Consider the following 20,457-nt stretch of genomic DNA (forward strand, 5'->3'; position numbering starts at 1 on the left):
TCTTAATTCATAAATATATATAATAAAGTGACCCCATTCGGCTAGCACATACAATATATTATAATATGGACTTTATCCTGCAGGCGTTTATTTTTGGATGTCGGCGACGGGAGGTCATGGGACTGTTAATCGCTCGTCAGTTGCAAATTGTAAAAAAGTTACACCACAAACAATTACAATGAGTCAAGTATTAACTAACAAACTTACTTGCACGATAACACCAAATTAACTAATCAAGGGGTAGAAAAAATACGGCACGTACAATCTTTTTTTTTTTTTTTTTAAACCAATATATAATATATGTTATGCAAAATAACGTAAATTAAAATGAAAAGCGCCACAGTTGTTTGATATGGGTCCCATATTATTTACTCGAAATTCGAACGTCCTTGAGGCTGTGACAGATTTAAATTCATTGCACGGTTGAACGCGGGCGGTAACGCGTTCAATCAACCACACATCAAAGTATGGCAATGGTCGTGTTACACTTTCTCTTCAAAATACAACACACAGTCAGTCGTAATATGGCGCGCCCTCTGGCAAAGATGCGCCTTTGTGACGTCAAAATGACGTAATGGGCGAAAGAATTGTTATTCGAATCAACAACTCTGTTTGGTTCTGCCGTCGTTCGTGAGTCAGACGAGATAACTTTCAAAACAAAAAAAATAGTTTGTGTGTGTGTGTTAACAGACGACCACAGAACATAGTAATATCGGCGCCCTGGACGATAGTCATGACAACCATTGACGTCACAGCAAAGCATTGTCGCTAGAGAGCGTGCCAGGATAAGAGGTAACGGTGACCTCGAAAAACGCATAGATCATTATAAGTTTAGATTAAAAATTACGAAATATGTTTTAACTTTTGAAACCAAATACCCCTAACTTTAAAGGGCAGTGGTCGTCGCGCCGCGACCTGTTCGCGTTGTATACGTCGCTATGAGTCCCATATCGAATAGGACGTGGCGCGACGACCACCGCCCTTTAACAATTATTGTTGTCAGTATAATTATGTAAATGACAGATTTATTTATGTTATAAAGCAGAAAAAAAACGATTATTTACATAATAGTTGGGGAAAGGAATGTGTTGTTAACGGTCACAGCATTGCGCTTTAAATATAGATTACCATTATCGATTGTAACTAATAAAATTTGTTTAGGCCTCAGCAGAACTGTTTTGAAAGAAAGCTGGCTCTGTGAGAGATTGGCGATGTCAAATTTTACCCTCAGTCCTAAATATTTTTACTACCCATAATGCATTGTGAGAACGACGAATGCGGCTTGTCGAGACCGAGGTAGGTCATTATCGCATTTATCAGTGCGAGACTTGTACGGGAAGTCGGCATTCTTCCTCGCAAATTCTGCATCTTTTCTCTGGAGTATTCATAGGTAAGTACCAAATCCTGTAGATTGTGTCAGTATTGACACTTTTCATTCAACATTGTCTACAAAGTCACGTTAGCTTGCCGATAATTATAGCCGACATCGTCAACAGCCATTTGACACCTTTGTTTTGTAGTCGTCGGCCATTTTGCCCGTAAAACAGCGGCGTTGACAAAGAGACGCGTAACTTTCGCGTCAGACGTTTATTTCTGCGCGAACTGTCGTACAGTTGATTAGAATAATAAAATTTACGTTTTAAACCAAGATGGAAAGATTATACAGTTTGTATGAGTGCTTGGGCGATTAAGTCGTCTGGGAGACTAGGCCCGGTAACATGTATAATAAACTTTAGTCATTGCGTGCATGTGCATTCGCGCCACTACCGCCCAAGGTCATTTAGAGGTGACTGCTTGTCGCACCGTTAATTGTACTGAATTGTTACCTTTTATTAACTTTTATATGTTCAATTTAAACTTATCTTCATATAAGAATCATGATTTTTTTTTAAATGTATGAAAAAATTTAAAAAATGAACAAGTGAAAGTTTCATTTCAATATCCTATTGGTTGGCTGAGTTTAATTTTATAGATCATCCCACTAAATTTTCAAAAATGTTGGTTCTTGCATTATGTTGGCGTGCATTTTAATTTCAATGCATAATTTTATATAATATAATTATTATATGTGTATATATTTGATCGTCGATAGTATCGTATATCATGCATTCAGACACATTTATAAAGTGAGCGATGACCTATGCAGCCATTGTGATATCCATTGCTAAACTATTTAGTGTTCAAGGTCAGCCATAGTAATTTCAATTCCAATTGTATGTCACTGATAATCAAATTTTAAATCAAAAAAATCAACATCTGGCTTTTGAATATTTTGCTCATTTGCATTTTATATATGTCTGGGAATTTGTTTTAATTTTTTTAATTGTAACTTTTATAATAAGTCCTTATCCTTGTGTAAATGTCATTAAAATCTAAAATGCTCGGGGAGTTCTATATTCATAAGGATTTTCTCTGGTGAGTTTAATTGAAGTTGACCAAATTTTGTGTGATTACAAAACAACAAAATAATTTGGAATTAACCCATTTATCCATCATACATTTTGGTCATTTGTTAATCTTCACTCTAGCAAATGTTAATTTCAGATTCAATGACTTCTGGGTCAGTAATCTGAATAATACTAGCTGACAGATTCATGGTTTATTTATTTGTTTTAGTGAATACTAAATATTTCATTTTGTCAACACACGATCATTTTGATGGAAGCGTTATTGTAACAACATTTAGTACTGATTGGTATACTTGTAATGTGCTTTTAATTTTGGCGTTATTTCTTTTCTGCTAGTCTAAATAGCTATGGGTAGTTGATTAAACTAGGCATTGCCATTGGTTTGAATAAGTTTCGTTGAAAATCATTGAATTACAAGTGAACCAAAAAGATTTCCGCCACTACAAATTTACAGATTTTCACGAAAAATGTTTATTTGAAATTCAAACACCACTGTGATTCAAATGTGCAATTTCAGTACTCTGTGTGTTTGCACACCCAATAAAAAAAATAAACATAACTGCCAAGTCCTGGGCCAAAATATGTTGGAATGTCAGGCTACAAATATTTGTTAATTGTTCATTTGAGAGTGTCTGTGAGCTACATGCCATTTTAGCGAATTTGACTCCATGCATGAATTAACTGAATCTTAAATTAGCTTACTATGAGAATACTTTATTTTCGCTTGGAATTTATTTTTGCTATTTTTGCTGATGGAAGGATTCCGTGAAAATAAAATCCAGCGAATATACTTTTTTTCCTATATTTCACATTAAACTCATCAAAAATCAGTGAAAATAAATTCCACACAAAATGCCTTATCAGCTAAAATAACTTCCAGCGAAAATAAACTATTCCACAGTATACTCTATTCTAATTAGCGACGTCTTAATTTAGCAAAATTGCAGATTAGCTAAATTAGCTAAAATAACATACGAGCTAAAAAAGACATTTTTTACACTATTTCATGAAAAGGCTGTGACACGCCTTGTTTTACATACATGTACCATACAATAGGTGATTTTCCGTACAACTGCGAGATCTCGCGAGATGCATGAAAGACGCGCGTCAAACGTCTGCCGCAAAAATAAAACGATTTGATTTTAAACTCGAATTTCTTTATTTCGTAGCTCACATCGACCGGCCGATCTTTGACAGAGGAATATTGCATTCGAATATCCTCACTTAATCGAAATTGCCCATCATCAAATGTGTACAGCACATTATTGACATGGAATTGTCCCCCAAAATACTTTCGCGTTTGTCGAATCTCATGCGATGTTTGACGCCACTACGACGCTATGACCTTTGTTTGTCCTGTTTTCACGTTCGATTTCACGCATAACGCGTGATTCTTGCAGTGAACGGAAAATGGTCTATTATCACTCGCTGAATATCGAAATTCATGAATTAATGGCGATGTATAGTAGCTCGACAATTTTAAACACTGATTTTAAGATAAATAATGACCATCGCAGTTCAAAATACTGTTTTGATAGGAATATTATTCCCTAACGAGGACATTGCATTCCTTATAATAAGATCTGTTAAAGGGGCACCTTCCAGTTAAGATTAATTTCACAACAAATTTACTTTCTGGATTAAAATAACAATGGATAACAAAAGATAGATTAACATTGTAAACAACATAAACAATAGTGTCCCATGATTTGTTTGTGCAATCCATGGGATTGAGCGGTTCCCCTTTAACGCTCAAAAAATCACGCTGTAGGTGCATAGCGTCCTTACCTTGTGACCCAAACTAAAAACTATTAAGACTATGTTTAATGCAGTGCAAAATCATATTTATAAATAAATCTGTTTGGCTTTGTGTCAAAAAACGCAGTTAAAACATGTTCTTTTACAAAGTTTGTTATTCAAAATTATTTGTATAGACGGCTTCCTCTAATTGTGGAGAACAATGGATGTCAATGACAGAAGGCTTTGAAATATGTTCATGTGTGTCATTTCTGACCAATAGCATGACAGCATCTACAAATCCTGATAAGCTAAAATATGCACTAATAAATATCCAGAAAATGTGGCCTTAGAAAATATAACGGGAAAAAGAGTTGTATATCATTTAAAAATAAAAAATTTTGCGAAACGTATTCAGACCAGCATGTGTTGTTTTTGGCTTGCAACATGGTATTTTAAATGAGAAAACATTAGATTGTGGAAAGATGTTATTTTTGCATGAAGTAATTAAAACTATGGTTGCCTTAGTACTTGAGGTATTTCATGAAAAATATTTCACCAAACCATTAACATTTTAACTGTAAACATTTATTGTCAAATTGTAGTATTCATTATTCTACAGTCAAGAACTGTGAACCCTGGACTTAATTGTCGCCATATTCCAAATTTTTCCTCCATAGATCACCAGAAAAAAAATACCCAAATTGCACAAAAATTAAAACTGTTGCGTGTACATGATATATGGAAAGCAGTACCAACACAGATTATCTCAATGTTTTAGATTTGCATAATTCTTTTTATAATCTAGTTTTGTATTCCAGGTGTTACTCTTGCATTCTGGTTTGATCCGGTTTGATCCTGTATTAATATGCAAATTTTAATTCACTGCATGGGGCCACCTATAGTGTGTCTGGTTTTCATAGCTTTTCAACTGTAAATACTGTGCTTCAAACAAACAACTGCCCTTCATGTAAAATACTTTATTTTAGCTGGAATTAATTTTTGCCACAAAAGATATTTTGCCTGTTTTGTATGAAGTTTATTTTCTATGATTGTAAAATTTGTATGTACTTACCAGTAAATGTATTTTTACAGGATTTTATTTCATGCCTTCAGCGAAAATAGCAAAAATAAATTCCAGGTATAAATAATGTAGACGATTGTAGATTAGCATCTGGTTAGGATCTTGTATTTCCATACTTGATTTCCACAAAAATAAGACATAATATCCCTTTCAATCAGTCACATGTGAATTCAAAATGTCATTTGCACTCTTTTCAAAGGGGGTGCTCGGGTGCTCCCCCCAAAAAATCTTGATTTTCTGAGTTGAGGACACTGGGCGCTAATGCGGTGAAAGGAATGTTACATATTCAGTCCTATTTATAAACATATGGGCTATGTTACTACTGCTATGTTGAAATTGTGGTACAATACATGTTCTTTTTGGTGAAAACTGACAGAAATAAATAAATTAAAAATAAATTCATCCTCTTTTTTTTTTTAGCTCCATGATTCGTCTGACACTTTGAATTATTTAAATTCCAGTCTTGTTTACCTTGGGTAATTATCATTGTTGATAATCCTGTAAATAAATGATAGTTGCATCTTAGTTGATTTTAGACTTACAGAACCGCCCCCGCCCCCCTCCTACAACAACCATGCAAGACAATAGTGGCCCCTGGGACTGCATGCAGATGATGTTGTGCCTTTGCCAGAAAACTTTATATTTAATTAAAATCTTATTGTATATAATATTTATTGTAGGCCTAATTTAAAATTATTACTTGTGTACATAACAAGATTCCCTGGAAAAAAACAAACATCTATTCTTTGTTTTCTGTTTATCCTCGGGGGCGGAGCTACGTCACAGAACGTTCTACGTTGCTAAGACGCGCACCACTGTACCACGTATTTCTATGGGCTCTGTGTGAGCTGCTGTGGAACGCTGGTCTAGTCGGTGAAAATTCGAGAAAACAACACAAACTCAAGTTTGAAGTAACCCTGAACAACCAAATTTATATATGTTGGACATGTAGGGCTAATCTTGTTACACTGTTCAGGGCAGTCTCAACAACTATGCAAAAGTAGCATTTTCTGAGTTTTCAGTCTTTGTTTTCACAGTGTGGGTTGCCAGGCAATGAAAATGTCCTAATGTTTGCCCCAGAGAATAAGCAGGCTTATTAAATTTTATTCCTAAAAGTGAAATATAATCACTATTATTCATCCAGTTTGGAGCTATGCAGTGACCTTAAAACTGATGGAAGAGCTACTGGACTGGAACTCGAGGAGAGGCCGTTTTAAACAGTTGGACTTAAAAGAAATTGAGCGCGGTCATTTTATACCTACATGTGACTTTACACAGTCTAAAATTAGAGGCCAGTTAGCATCCTGAATTTAATAAATAGCTGCACTTCAATAATTCTATCAACAGCAATTGAAAAAGGCTTTTTAATTTTAAAAGCACAGTCAATGTAACATCTATTAAAATCCCATATCAGAAATGAAATGTATTTTGCATCTGTTTAATACTGGCAACAGGGTAAAATTAAAAATTATTTATGATAATATTCTCTGAAAAAAAACGCACCATGAATTATAGATGGATGGCATGGCATGGCGTGGCACCAACACAACTAATCCATCTCTGCTGTGTATGTGTAATTCACATTTACATAATCTAGTTCTGTCACCCAGGTGTTACTTTGTAGTCTGGATTTAACCTGTTTGATCTGTGAAAATTAATACGCAAATTTAAATTCCCTGCATGGGGCCACCCAAGTGTCCATAAATGATGAAACCAATCGTGGGGTATTGTGTTGGTTCACTTCTAATATAATTAGCTATATCTCTTCAAAGGTAATTGCTATTTTTTTTTCTATCTCTTTTGTAGTCGGTCTACTCAGATTTATGTTTTGCCTTAATTCTGAAATATATCCAAAAACAAATATTGCTTTGTGGTATTTTTTTCATAAAATCAAAATTCTAAAATTTAATGTTTTTTTTTTTATATGAAAGAGAAATAGAGACATTTTGCTGTTATTTTGAAAGAGATTTGTTTCATTTCAGCCCTTATTCTGTCCTTTGTACTTTAACATTGACTTGACCAGATAATGGTTAAAAAGGCATATAAATCTTTGTATAAAATACGAACACATTTATGTACATGTAGAATTTATTGTGATGATTCAAGCTACTTTTTAAAACATACCTAGGGAGTACAGTCTGTCCATAGAGTCATTATTTATTGCATTTATTTTGTCTATGAAGGTTTTATTCATAATATTAATATCAGTAACTATTCTTGGCTTTAATATTTCTAAATTATTTCATCATAATTTTTATTAAAACCAAAATTAGATCTGGTATTCTGAGTAGAATTGAAAAAATATTTATTACTCGTGTTGATATTATTTTTTTTAAATTAAAAATTCATTCTGTGTGAACAAATTCAGTGAAAGTCCTTGTGTCTTGATGTCTTATAAATCTTGAAAAAAATGCTCACCACTGTAGCTAAGAATATTTTTGAAAAATATCTCTCAAATTAAAACGTTTAAAAATGTAATTTGCAGGTTGGCAGTAAAATAAATCATAATATTGTAGAATATTGATATTCTGAATTGTAAGATTAATGTTTAGTTTGCATTTTAAACTTGCCTAAGGGGTACTGTTTGTCCCTTGGAATCCTTTGTAAATCAGGTCTTGCCTTTTGAAAATCACAGGACAGTGACAAATACCTCTCCTAAAAGCACTAAGGGTGAGTTATGGGAGTGCTTTCAATGAGTTAAGTAAAAAATTTGCATGTTAAATTTAGTGAAAAAACTGAAGTGAGTTTTTTAGCTCTCCTTGTTGAAATTTTGCAAAATTTCATTGACTAAATGAACTGTAAACTGTTTAATATATTTTTTTTTTAATTCTCGTTGGTAGGAAATTTTTCGACTACAAAATTTTCGCTGTTACAAAATTTTGCGTATTTCACTGCTTAACAAATTTTTCTCATATTGACTAGGATTTTATGTTCATGAAATGTATGCAAATGTTTCAAGTAAATTCACACCAAATTCTTGTTATGCCTGAGTAAAAATCTGCAATTTTTTCCAACCAAATTAGTTTGCTAGAAGAAAAGATAAGCTTTAAATGCAAGAAATTTCTTGTTTCTATTAAATTTTATTTTTTGCCCTTGACGTGAAATATCTAGAATCGATTGTACCGGGCTAATATATTTCGTGCCTAATTTATTCTTACTAAGCTAGGTGGTCTTAAATGGTATTTAACCTTGAGTAGTATAATCTTTCTGCTGACCTCTGCTGTTCATTGTTTGTAAAATGGCCGCCTCTGCCGTTTTTTAAAACTCTGTTTTAAAATGGCTTTATTCTGTATCGCCATGGTTCAGTTTGATAATTTAAATCTTCCAATATTTTACAAAAATCATTCTTGCCCTCATAATCATAATTTCTGTATCAGACAATTCAAATGTATTCAACTGCTTATGAAACTTCATTCTCACTATAAAGATGTTTATTCAGCTTCCAGGGCCCCCTGTTTTGTGTCCTTCAGTTGTGTGTTTTTATTTTTTTCACAGCTTTTTAAGATCACAAATAATTTGTTGGTTGTATTTATTGATTTTAAACTATATTATTATGTGTTTTTAGTGAAATGCAATTATAAAAAAGTGAATTTTCAGGGATATTTTAAATATGATGCATGCTCTGAGCACAGTTTACACTCAATCCATTGTTCACCACCTCACACCTGGAAGGACTGCTCTTCGCTACAATGATTTCCCAGTAACCTATTGAACACTACCCGCTTTCACAAAATGAATCTGTGTAATTTTCTTCATAAATTTTGTCCAAGACCTCCAGCTAATGGAATATTAATTCTCGTTGGTAGAAAATTTCACAATTTGAAAATTTTAAAGAATTTATGTCATAAGACTACTACAAAATTTTCACTGTTACAAAATTACGATATTTAGAAAACTGAGTAGTGAAAAACGGATTTGCATATTCGTCTCGGACAGTGTATCAGGGAGTTTGTGGGCCAGCTGCTTACTCAGCTGTATAAATTAGAACAGTCTGTTCTACCTTCCAAACATGTAGTATTAGATTTTGGAGACATGCAATTTCTAATACTGTAAAAGGGTTATTTCGCTGACTGGAAAATGAGCTAAATTAAAACCCAGTGAATGTAAAATTTAGTATATAACACATTATCTAAAGGATAAAACCGTGAATTTAAATTAAACCCACTGAATATGCCTGAAATGGAAAATCAGCGAAATTTAAACCCAGTGAAAATTACCGGTGGTCATTTTACAGTAGTTCAGGTGGGTTACTAGCTTATATAAATGGTAGCTCCAGGACAATATTTGGTAGACTTTATGCTTTGGGGCTACTGTTAATTTCAATTTGAGGTCTGAGCAGTGACTACATCTGGCGCAAAAAAAAAATTAAAATTTAATAGTGTTCAAATAATAATTTACTCATGTCAAATGAATAATTAGGGAGATCTGATGTCAGTCATCTTCATTAAAAGACGAGCACTTGGTTTATAAGGAACACAATGTTTAGACATTCTACAAATAGTGTGAAAAAAAAAAAAATTCTTTAAAATTTTTTTTTTACCCAAAACTTCTATACTTTCAAACCTTACCTACAAAAAATATCCTTTCAAAGAGAAAAGTTAAATTCCAGCATGTCCAAAATATCTTTCAAAATATAATAAAAGTTGTTACTAGGAGTATGTTGTCATCTTCTCCCCAGGGTATTGTGTTGCCTCAAGTCTGTCTAGTTTTCATTTGACTGATATGTGACATTGCCCTTCGCTTACAGTGCCAGGAAGTCTGGGAAAAAGATAGTTAACAACAAAATAATATTTAGGTAAAAATTATCAAAGATAAGATGCATCAGAATGTGTTATGAATATGCTCAAAACATCAAAATAGTGAAATTAAATGTGAGTGAAAATAAACTGTTTTACAGTAAGGTCAAAGTTCAAAAAGCAGAAATCTTCCAGCTATGCAGCTTATGGCATGGAACAATAAACCACAGGAAGAACAATGAAACTAAGAAGATTAAAAAAACCTTTGTCTTAGTTTATCTTACAGTGCTTTCCACAACATTAGTCATACTGCATGTTAGTTGCCGCCGATACGCCCGTATCTGCTGGGAATGGAAAACTTGAAAAAAAATTATTTCATATCTGCACAGTAAAATATTTTGTTCAATATGCATGTGCAAACAAGTTGGTCTGCAGGTTGATCTCAGTGTACTGGAAGTCGTGCAACGGGTCGGAGTTTAGCAGTTTTCATCATTTTCAATGTTGTTTTTGAATTACTTCTTGTTTTTTTTCAACCCTCGAATAAAATAAGGTTGCCAAAGTTTGCGAAACATGGAGTTTGGTATGTTGTTTGTTGTCGAGATATCCTGACTAGTCACTTATTTCGTGTTTCCCTTTGATCGCCAGAAGTGGCAATGTGTTTTTTTTTTCCCCCGTTGAATGTCGCTCATTTATCAGTGTTTTTGTCTTGGCGTTATTGTTTTTTTATGCTATAACCGAAACAACTCGATCATGTGATCTTCCGAAGTCGCATGATTGACTCCGAAAATGACCGATAGTCGGAGATTAACGTTCATTTGCGTAAATTGGCTTATTTTTTAATGCAACGAAATAAACAGTCAAAATAAACATTCAACATCGCGGCAACTATCGTGGTTCAAAGGAAACGAAAAGGTTGTTCTTCCTGTGGTTTTATAGTTCCATGCTTATGGTTAAAATGGTCTGGGGTCAAAGTTTATCTTTATCTGTAAATGCAGTGCGTGTATATAGATACTAGTATATCACTGCTGTCACACATAAGTATGGTACAAACTGGATAGGATCAAAGTTCATTTGTGTTCCCAATGCGTAAAATACCTAGCTGTATCATATGTTCATGTACTGTAGAATACTTTATTTTCGCTTGGAATTTATTTTCGCTGAAGGGATGATTCCATGAAAATAAAATCCAGCGAATATACTTTTTTTCCTATATTTCACATTGAACTCATCAGAAATCAGTGAAATAAATTCCATACAAAACAACCAAAAAGCCTTTTCAGTGAAAATTAATTCAGCGAAAATAAAGTATTCCACAGTATATGGTGAAATCATAGACAATCACCAAGTTCAAAAAAATCTGTATATCTGTATTTCATTCACTATTTCACGATTTTTCTGACTGGTTTAATTTTTTTATGAAATCATGATAAAATAAATACTGTTAAAAACTTTATTTTCGCTGATTTGTGACGAGTAGAATGTAAAATATAGGAACAATGTTACATGTATATTCACTGGATTTTATTTTAGCTGGAATTAATTTTTGCTGATTTTTGACGAGTAGAATGTAAAATATAAGAACAATGTTACATGTATATTCACTGGATTTTATTTTAGCTGGAATTAATTTTTGCTGATTTTTGACGAGTAGAATGTAAAATATAAGAACAATGTTACATGTATATTCACTGGATTTTATTTTAGCTGGAATTAATTTTCGCTGATTTTTGACGAGTAGAATGTAAAATATAAGAACAATGTTACATGTATATTCACTGGATTTTATTTTAGCTGGAATTAATTTTCGCTGATTTTTGACGAGTAGAATGTAAAATATAGGAACAATGTTACATGTATATTCACTGGATTTTATTTTAGCTGGAATTAATTTTTGCTGATTTTTGACGAGTAGAATGTAAAATGTTACATGTATATTCACTGGATTTTATTTTAGCTGAATCATTCCTTCAGCGAAAGTTATTCCATAGTATTTTGAAACACCACGTCGCCAAAAGATTGATGTCAAATAAAAAACTTATTTCCTTTAGTTTGGGGGGTGGGGGGTTTTGACCTCAAAAAGTTTCCATCCTACAAAAACGATTTTATTTTTTAATGAAGTCAAAAAAACTTGGAGTATTTGTAGTTCGTTTTTTTTTTCTATCCAATCATGGACAGAAATAACCGAAAAGGGAAAAAAACAGAAAAATGGTTTGGTTCGAGTGTAAATCTGTGCGTCAAATGAGGTGCATTTGTAAAATCTTTTTACACCCACCCGACAACCAACTGCTATGCAATACTACTGTCAGATTATCAATTTGTATTTAATGGTGAATGTAGTCTTACGCCATGGTCAATATTTATCAATTAAGTTTCAGTGGGGGGTAGGGGGATTTTGAAAAAAACTAAAGGAATTAAGTTTTTTATCCGACATCGATCTTTTGACGTCGTCCCTAATGATCAATATGTTTTTGATTTCATCCTTTGATTAGGTCGACTTTTGTCAGCTTTCACAACAAAATCTTGCCCAAAGGCTCTCAGCAGTGCGAAGTGCTGCAGTGAGACCGGCGTAGGCAGTCAAGAGGGCAGAGAGTAGACGACCAATTTGGGCTAATATCAGGCCATATGGCCGATGGCCGGCTCTTAACGAAACCCCTGCAGTTTAGTGGAGGGATATCTTTTGCTTTGCATGCCTGTTAACACCAACTTATGGGTCTTGTATTAGGATACCTATGTTCGTATCAATTTTAACATTTTGTATTACTAGTATCTGTATGTGGATAGTCAAATTAAAAAAGTAGCATCTTAAAATGTTTCACATATATTTAGTACAGTCTGAGTTTAACTTCATGTCTAATTAAAGATTGTATTTTATTCATTGCCATGCACTTTTAGTCATTATCATGAAATGTTAGCCATTGTCATAAAATATTGCGCAATGTCATGAACTTGTAGCCATTTTCATAAACTTGTAGCCATTTTCATAAACTTGTAGCCATTTTCATAAACTTGTAGCCATTTTCATAAACTTTTAGCCATTATAATGAACTTTTAGCCATTATAATGAACTTTTAGCCATTGTCATAAAATATTGGCCAATGTCATGAACTTTTAGCCATTGTCATGAACTTTTAGCCATTGTCATGAACTTTTAGCCATTGTCATGAACTTTTAGCCATTGTCATGAACTTTTAGCCATTGTCATGAACTTTTAGCCATTGTCATGAAATATTAGCCATTGTCATGAACTTTTAGCCATTGTCATGAAATGTTAGCCATTGTCATGAAATGTTAGCCATTGTCACGAAATGTTAGCCATTGTCACAAAATTTTAGCCATTGTCACGAAATTTTAGCCATTGTCACGAAATATTAGCCAAATGTCATGAACTTTTAGCCATTATCATGAACTTTTAGCCATTATCATGAACTTTTAGTCATTGTCATGAAATGTTTGCCATTGTTATAAAATATTAGCCAAAGTCATGAAATGTTAGCCATTGTCATGAACTTTTAGCCATTGTCATGAACTTTTAGCCATTGTCATGAACTTTTAGCCATTGTCATGAAATGTTAGCCATTGTCATGAAATGTTAGCCATTGTCATAAAATGTTAGCCATTGTCATAAACTTAATTATTTTTGTTGCTGAATGAAAATAGAATACTGTAAAATATTTTAGCTGGAATTAATTTTTGCTGAGAAGACTTTTTAGGCATTTTTGTATGGAATTTATTTTCACTGAATTTTGAGTTGAATGTAAAATATAGGAAAAAAAGTATATTTGCTGAATTTTATTTTTACTAAAACAATCCTTCAGCGGAAATGGCAAAAATAATTCCAAGCGAAAATGTATTCTACAGTACTAGTTAATAATTTATAATCCTTTCAAATAATCCAACATCACAGCTGATTATAATATTCTAAATTATTTCAGTTTCTTATTTTAGAAAAACAAAGATGGCGCAAGTCATGACGAGACGAAGCTTTGCAAAGAGGAGTGATTTAGACCTGATGATGGAATGTGAGGATGATGACCTTTCACCTGCACAACGTGAATTATTTCAAACTCAGTTGGCCGAACAGCGAAAGTACGATGCACAGGTAGCGAAGTACAATGCCGAAAAAGCTAAACAGGATCAGCAAGTGCAGATTCTGCAGCAACACCATACTGTACATTCCTTTTCGGAAATGCCTCGCATGGTGCCGAATATCTCAATGAAAGGGTCAAATATGCGAGTGACGAATCAGAGGACTATGCTGAAGACTATGCTAGCAAACAAGCCAAGTAACATCAAAACGGTAACGAATGCATCAAGTATTGTTCAGACTATTGCAAAGCAAATTGGTACGCCAACATCAGGGATATCACCTGCGTCTAACGTGGGACAGTCGTACATCCTCGCGCCCAATAGCAGAACGCCCATTCACCTACAAGCCCAAGGAACATCTATGGTACAGCAGCCAATAGCGGTGCCAAGCCAGCCTATGAACACCTCAGCTTCAGCGCCATCAACTCGATATATTATTCAGAAATCAACACCAACAGTTTCATTATTGTCGTCCCAACCATTGCATTCATTAGCACAGACACAGCCTGTGAACAATAGCACACAGTATCAAAGATATCCAGCTGCTCAAATGCAAACCATTCCACAACAGTCTATCATCAACACAAACTATGGTGCGTCATTAAATCCTAATTATTCAACTACTGCAAATCAATCGCCACGACAACAAATAGTTAACGTCAGTGTCCCCACGTCTACAGCTTCAAACAATCTAAGTGGATCGCCGAAAAATAATTTAAAAACTACTGTTATTCGTGTACCGACTGGGGTTAATATCCAACAGCACCTCGGCCAAAATTATAAGTTGCTTACTTCAGCTGGTAACGTGTATCACTATGTATACAGTCCGGCTACCAATACACTGGTGCAACCAGGTGTAAAAGTCACCCAGATGCACAATCCTGTCCAGACTGCTCCACCAAAGAACCATCCACCTTCTACCTCTACATCATTACCAAGAGAAGTCACAGATATTCTCCTAGGAAAGCCTCCTAATCGAACCAAACCAACTTTCCCTCAGAGTTCACAAAGGGATAAAGTGCCTATGTACATCCCAGGAAAATTTGATACAAAGAGAAAAAGTAAAACTTCCGAGCTGGTCCCACAATTACCCGAACGAGAAGAAAGGCACCGATACACAATTCAGCAGTTTTATGGAACTAAGGAAGGGAGTCGAAACTATCAGGATGAGAGATTCAAAAATGGTTTTAAATGTTACCATTGCACCAAAACTATAAATAATAACATTAAATTCATGCAGCACATCAAAAATCATTTAGAGAAAGAGAAACAGGAAAATCTATCATTGAGTGACATCATTAATTGTGAACACTGTGGCCGCCGTTTTAACACGCCATTTGAACTGCAGTGCCACATCGAGAAAGCTCATCTGAATACGTCAAACTTAAAATGCAAGATTTGTGATATGGTTTACGAGAGTCGACTAAATCTACAGTGTCATTTGAATACCAAGCACCCGCCTCTACAGATGCCTTATCACTGCCCGGTCTGTAATTTCCGGTCTTCAGTCCATGACGACATCATTGAGCATTTCCGTTGTAAGCATGAAGGTATCAGACAGCTGTTGTGCACTCACTGCCTTAAAGGGGTGCGTGATGGAACAAGCTACCTTCGTCATTGTCAGAAACATCAGACTAAGTCGGGTAATTCTCGCTGTAAACAATGTAAATTGATGTTCCTGACGCCAGCTGAGTTGAAGACGCACATGAAAGAAGACCACATACGCTTTCCTGTGAAGAAGGTGTCTGAAAGTGTGAAATCGCAGGAACAGATAATTCAAGAATCTGCAGAGCAGAAGCGAGTGTTGAAGCGTGCGAGCGTTGACAGTTTTGATATCTATAAGAAGCAGAAGAAACAGATGCGAGGTGACGCAAGGAAAGGTACTTTAGAAAGCTATAGTTTGCTAGATTGGAAAGCATCACTGGATAAAACTCGTAAGATCGACGACAATGGTATGGTACACAAATGCAGTGAATGTAGTACAGCTATAGACGATCTTGCTGCACATTTCGCCACGTTTCTCAAATGTTCCAGTTGTCCATACCGTACTTATTGTGGGATGTCGTATGGGAACCATATGATTAAATTCCACAAATCAAACCGACCAGCACCAAAATTACACCCGGTGACCAAACCATCTATAGATATCTTGAAATGTGAGAAGTGTAACTACTGCACGGAATCGGGTTCGGCTATGGCCGGTCATGTTATGACCTGCACTATGGGACCCACAGAGGTAGAAGGCTTCAAGCACCATACTCGTCCACGCCGTCCAGAAGAATATGCCCAATCTTCGTGCAGCAGTAACAGCCCGGGTACAAAATGGATGGAATCTCCCGAACCATCACAGTATCAAGACGATGGATTCTTTGATGATGTTGTTAAGGATGACGCATCAGTCACTGATGCAGTTTCCAATATAATAGACCGTCTTTTTGGAACTGATGATGAACCTCCCTCCCAGAATCCAGTTGATGATGCTAACATTATGGCTGAGCCAAGTATTCCTTCTACATCTGCTCAAGAAACCAAGGTTAATGATGATGATGATGATGATATCATACTTTTGGATGATGATGAACCTGAAATAGAGAAAACTTCCAAGCCAGAGAAAAAAACTATACCAGCTGAACCTGCAACGGTTTTAGAAGAAGAATCGCCAGTTGTGGAAGATGATAAAGAAGGAGCTGCTGAGGATGCCTTGCTGGAGAGCCATCCCGCTGAGGAAGAAGGTGGTCTGGAAGATAACTCTTTAAGCAAAGAGGAAGAAGATAAGCTGTTAGAAGATGAGGAAGATGAGCTAGTTACAGAAGATGCCAAGGCAGATGTAGGTGATACTCTTACAGATGGTACAGACGGAGTAGCTGTTGCAGAACATTGCCAGGATGAACAGGATTCACCTGATAAACCTACCAAAGAAGATTTTGGTAGCAGTGAAAATAAATCTGATGGTGCTGGGAGCGAGGAAGATGCGAAGGATGTACATGCAGTCGGAAGTGGGGATCCTCTGGAAAGTAAAGATGAGGATGTAGTTATGGCAACTAATGATTCTGGAGATTCAGAATCAGTGGATCTCCTAGGTAACCCATCAGTTGAAGATAATACTATGGAAGTTGATGCATGAGAAATGAGAATGTTCTTCATTTACGTTAAAAGGTGAGATGGTGTTGTAGTTGACTTGCACTGTCACTAATGCTTAACATAATTTGTTTTGTTATTTAGGGAAGGGTACAAAAGAAAATACACAGCTATACGCACAAACCTCAATGTACCAGTATATTAAACACCTTTTAAAATTGATAAGATGATAGTTTAACTTTTTCACTGCCAGACTTTTTCGCCGAATTTTGTTTCCACTTTCCACTTCTGGAAATAAACTAATATACCGGTAATTTTGGAGCCAAAAGACAATTTTGAGTCAATGTTTAGTTTTTACCCAAAAAGTTTGGCTTTTTTGTTCCAATATTTAGAAAGAAATTGCAAACTATAAACAGGACTATTTTGTCAATTTGTGATGAAAAGAAGGAACTGGTGGGGAACAAGTTAAGGTTTATTGACATTTTGGTAAAATAGTGCAACATGACAGATAATGGCAAATTGCGGGACTTTTTTGAGGATTTATATTTATTTTGGTTCATTAGAACATGTTTAAAATGTTTTAGTGTATGAAATTTGGAGCCAAAACAACGGCTACGGTAACTGCATGTGAACATTAAGGGGAAATATTCTGCAATTCTTGGCTACCATGTACATAGATTACAGCTCATTTTAAACATTTTATAGCGTTAATAATATTTTTTCTTATATATTTTTTTTCCAGATACTTAATTGTTGGTATTTTTGTACTATGTACAACCATTTATAAAGAGACGCTGGACTTGTCAAATTGGTGATGTACTGCGGAATACTTTATTTTCGCTGGAATTAATTTTCGCTGAAAAGGCTTTTGGGCGTTTTGTGTGGAATTTATTTTCACTGATTTTTGATGAGTTTAATGTGAAATATAGGAAAAAAAGTATATTCCCTGGATTTTATTTTCACGGAATCATCCATTCAGCGAAAATAGCGAAAATAAATTCCAAGCGAAAATAAAGTATTCTACAGTATTCAGGGCATCATATCAGCAGTAGTGTTTGTAACGTAAAATCAAACTGACGTAGTCGTAGAATATCGTTTGGTGTAAGAAACGTATCAAATGTGGACGATAACGATTTTTTCCTATACATCGCATATTTATTATTTCGATATACATCTTAAAGGGGAATCTTCCAAGCCCAGGGATTGCACCAAAGAATCATGGGACTATTGTTTATGTTATTTACAAAGTTAATCTATCTTTTGTTATCCATTGTAATTTTAATCCAGAAAGTAAATTTGTTGTGAGAATGGGCCTAACTGGAGGTGCTCCTTTAAGTGGTTTGTTATAAATTCAGTAAGTTAACTAAGCGAACAATGGCAGTTATAAATACAACCACTGATATTCTAGTTTTTGCTTTATTTGTCAGAATCAAAGAATCTTGTGTTTATTTATAATGTGATGTTTATGTAACTCAAATCTGAACAATTGAGAAAGTTTAAACAGTATTAAACATATTTCAAGGTTTGTTTTCTCTTAAAGTTGTTTTTTGAGATAATTCTTTATAACTTATTCTCTGTAGTAACTTGAAATTGACCAATCAGTGACAGTATACTATTCTCTGTAGTAATTTTGAATTGACCAATCAGTGACAGTGTACTATTCTCTGTAGTAATTTAAAATTGGTCAATCAGTGACAGTGTACTATTTAGACTACGGTAGATTCTGTTCTTTACAAGATGCTGTACAATAAACATTGAAAACAAAACGTACTGTAAATTATTATGTTATTAAGGTACTGTGAAATACTTTATTTTCGCTGAAAGGGCTTTTTAGGCATTTTATATGGAATTTATTTTCACTGATTTTTGATGAGTTGAATGTGAAATATAGGAAAAAAAGTATATTCGCTGGATTTTATTTTCACTGAATCATTCCTTTAGTGAAAATAAATTCCAAGCGAAAATAAAGTATTCGACAGTATTTTGCTATCATTAAAAACATACTCAGAAATCCTCCTAATCCAATATGAGAGGTTTATAAAAAAATATACCTATGATTTACCATGATCAGTTTTTTCTACCTAACTCTGTTTTCCACAAAACGACTTCAAAAATCGATCAAACATGTGTGTTCCTATGGGAGAAACACTCCATCATATTCCAAAATTTTGATTGATGACTATGCTAAAAATATTTAGTGTTATGAGGGGTACATGTGACTCGAGAAAACTTGGAGAATTGGGAATATAAGTGAAAGTTATACATGGAATAATATGTTTACATGGATTCCTTTGGAAAATGCTCCAAAATGGAAAAATTTGCATACGTTTTCTTTCTCTATAAAAACTTTAAATGAATGATTTACCACGAACATTTTTTTCTACGTTTTTATGGTGGTGAACTACCTTACAGAGCGGTGATCATCGCGCCATGCTTCTGTGACATTTGTGTTGATAAACATTGATTTTCCCACAGTTCAATGCACCCTTCTCATGAAAATCCTGAGTGCGAGTTTTGACCTGGGTGCAACATGCAATAATTACTGCCAGTTACCCCATTGATATCTTCCAATCACTAACAAATTACCTCGTTAAAGCTAGATTATGTCTCAGTTTTGTTATTGGTCTGTGCAAAAGACAAAGACGCCATCTTTGTTTGTATATATCCCACATCTCGTCCATGCATGGTGTGATGGCCACCACCCTTTAAATGGGAAATATAAGCATTGTTAATCAGAGATAATATTACTTCTCGTTGTTTTGATGAGCTGTAAACCGATTGTTGCCGTGAGGAACTTTCGCAATTAAATGATTTTATGACAGTCATGAAGAAAATAATTCACGGAATTTGATGACCCTCTGTATCTGAACCCCAGATAAATGTTCACTACAAAGTTTCACTATTTTCTGACCTTTTTTTTTTTTAAATTTGTCTTTCAAGATTAAAGCTGTTAGATGTTTCTGCGTGGTGGCTAATTTGTATAATAATGTAATTTGCATAATAATGTAATTTGCATATTTATTTTGTAACAATATGAATAATTAACATATCAATATATCTATTGTTTTCTCAAAGTACAAGCATTTGATTTTAGTGGCCAAGCAATTAGTAGCCTGACAAGGTCACGCAAGTTGCGCCCTCCATGGTGCTCCAAACCCAACACACGCCTGACAGAACGATGTAGTTTTTCACTTCCCCTGACGATTTTTTGTCGTACCAATCAAAATGCAGGAACGTCAGATAGTGACAGTATTCACGGCAGAGTTTATTTGTTTCTCGACATAATGTGTGATAAGGTGCTGGCAAATTTTGCTGAAACCAGTCTGTG

General features: G+C 34.6%; 1 protein-coding gene across 1 annotated transcript; it reads left to right on the forward strand.

The window, feature by feature from the left end:
* The first annotated feature begins 1,304 nt into the window (after positions 1-1,304).
* Positions 1,305-20,203, forward strand: LOC102801689 (uncharacterized). Its single transcript, XM_006811848.3, has 3 exons — positions 1,305-1,390; positions 13,911-17,207; positions 17,872-20,203. The coding sequence occupies exon 2, from the start codon at positions 13,921-13,923 to the stop codon at positions 17,173-17,175; it is 3,255 nt and encodes a 1,084-aa protein (XP_006811911.2). The 5' UTR covers positions 1,305-1,390; positions 13,911-13,920; the 3' UTR covers positions 17,176-17,207; positions 17,872-20,203.
* The last annotated feature ends 254 nt before the right edge of the window (positions 20,204-20,457 follow it).

Source organism: Saccoglossus kowalevskii, chromosome 20 (assembly GCF_978046115.1).
Source record: "Saccoglossus kowalevskii chromosome 20, keSacKowa6.1, whole genome shotgun sequence".
Taxonomy (NCBI): Eukaryota; Metazoa; Hemichordata; class Enteropneusta; family Harrimaniidae; genus Saccoglossus; species Saccoglossus kowalevskii.

Excerpts from the sequence above, each read along its gene's own strand:
- LOC102801689 (XM_006811848.3), top strand. The coding sequence starts at position 13,921 with ATGGCGCAAGTCATGACGAGACGAAGCTTTGCAAAGAGGAGTGATTTA.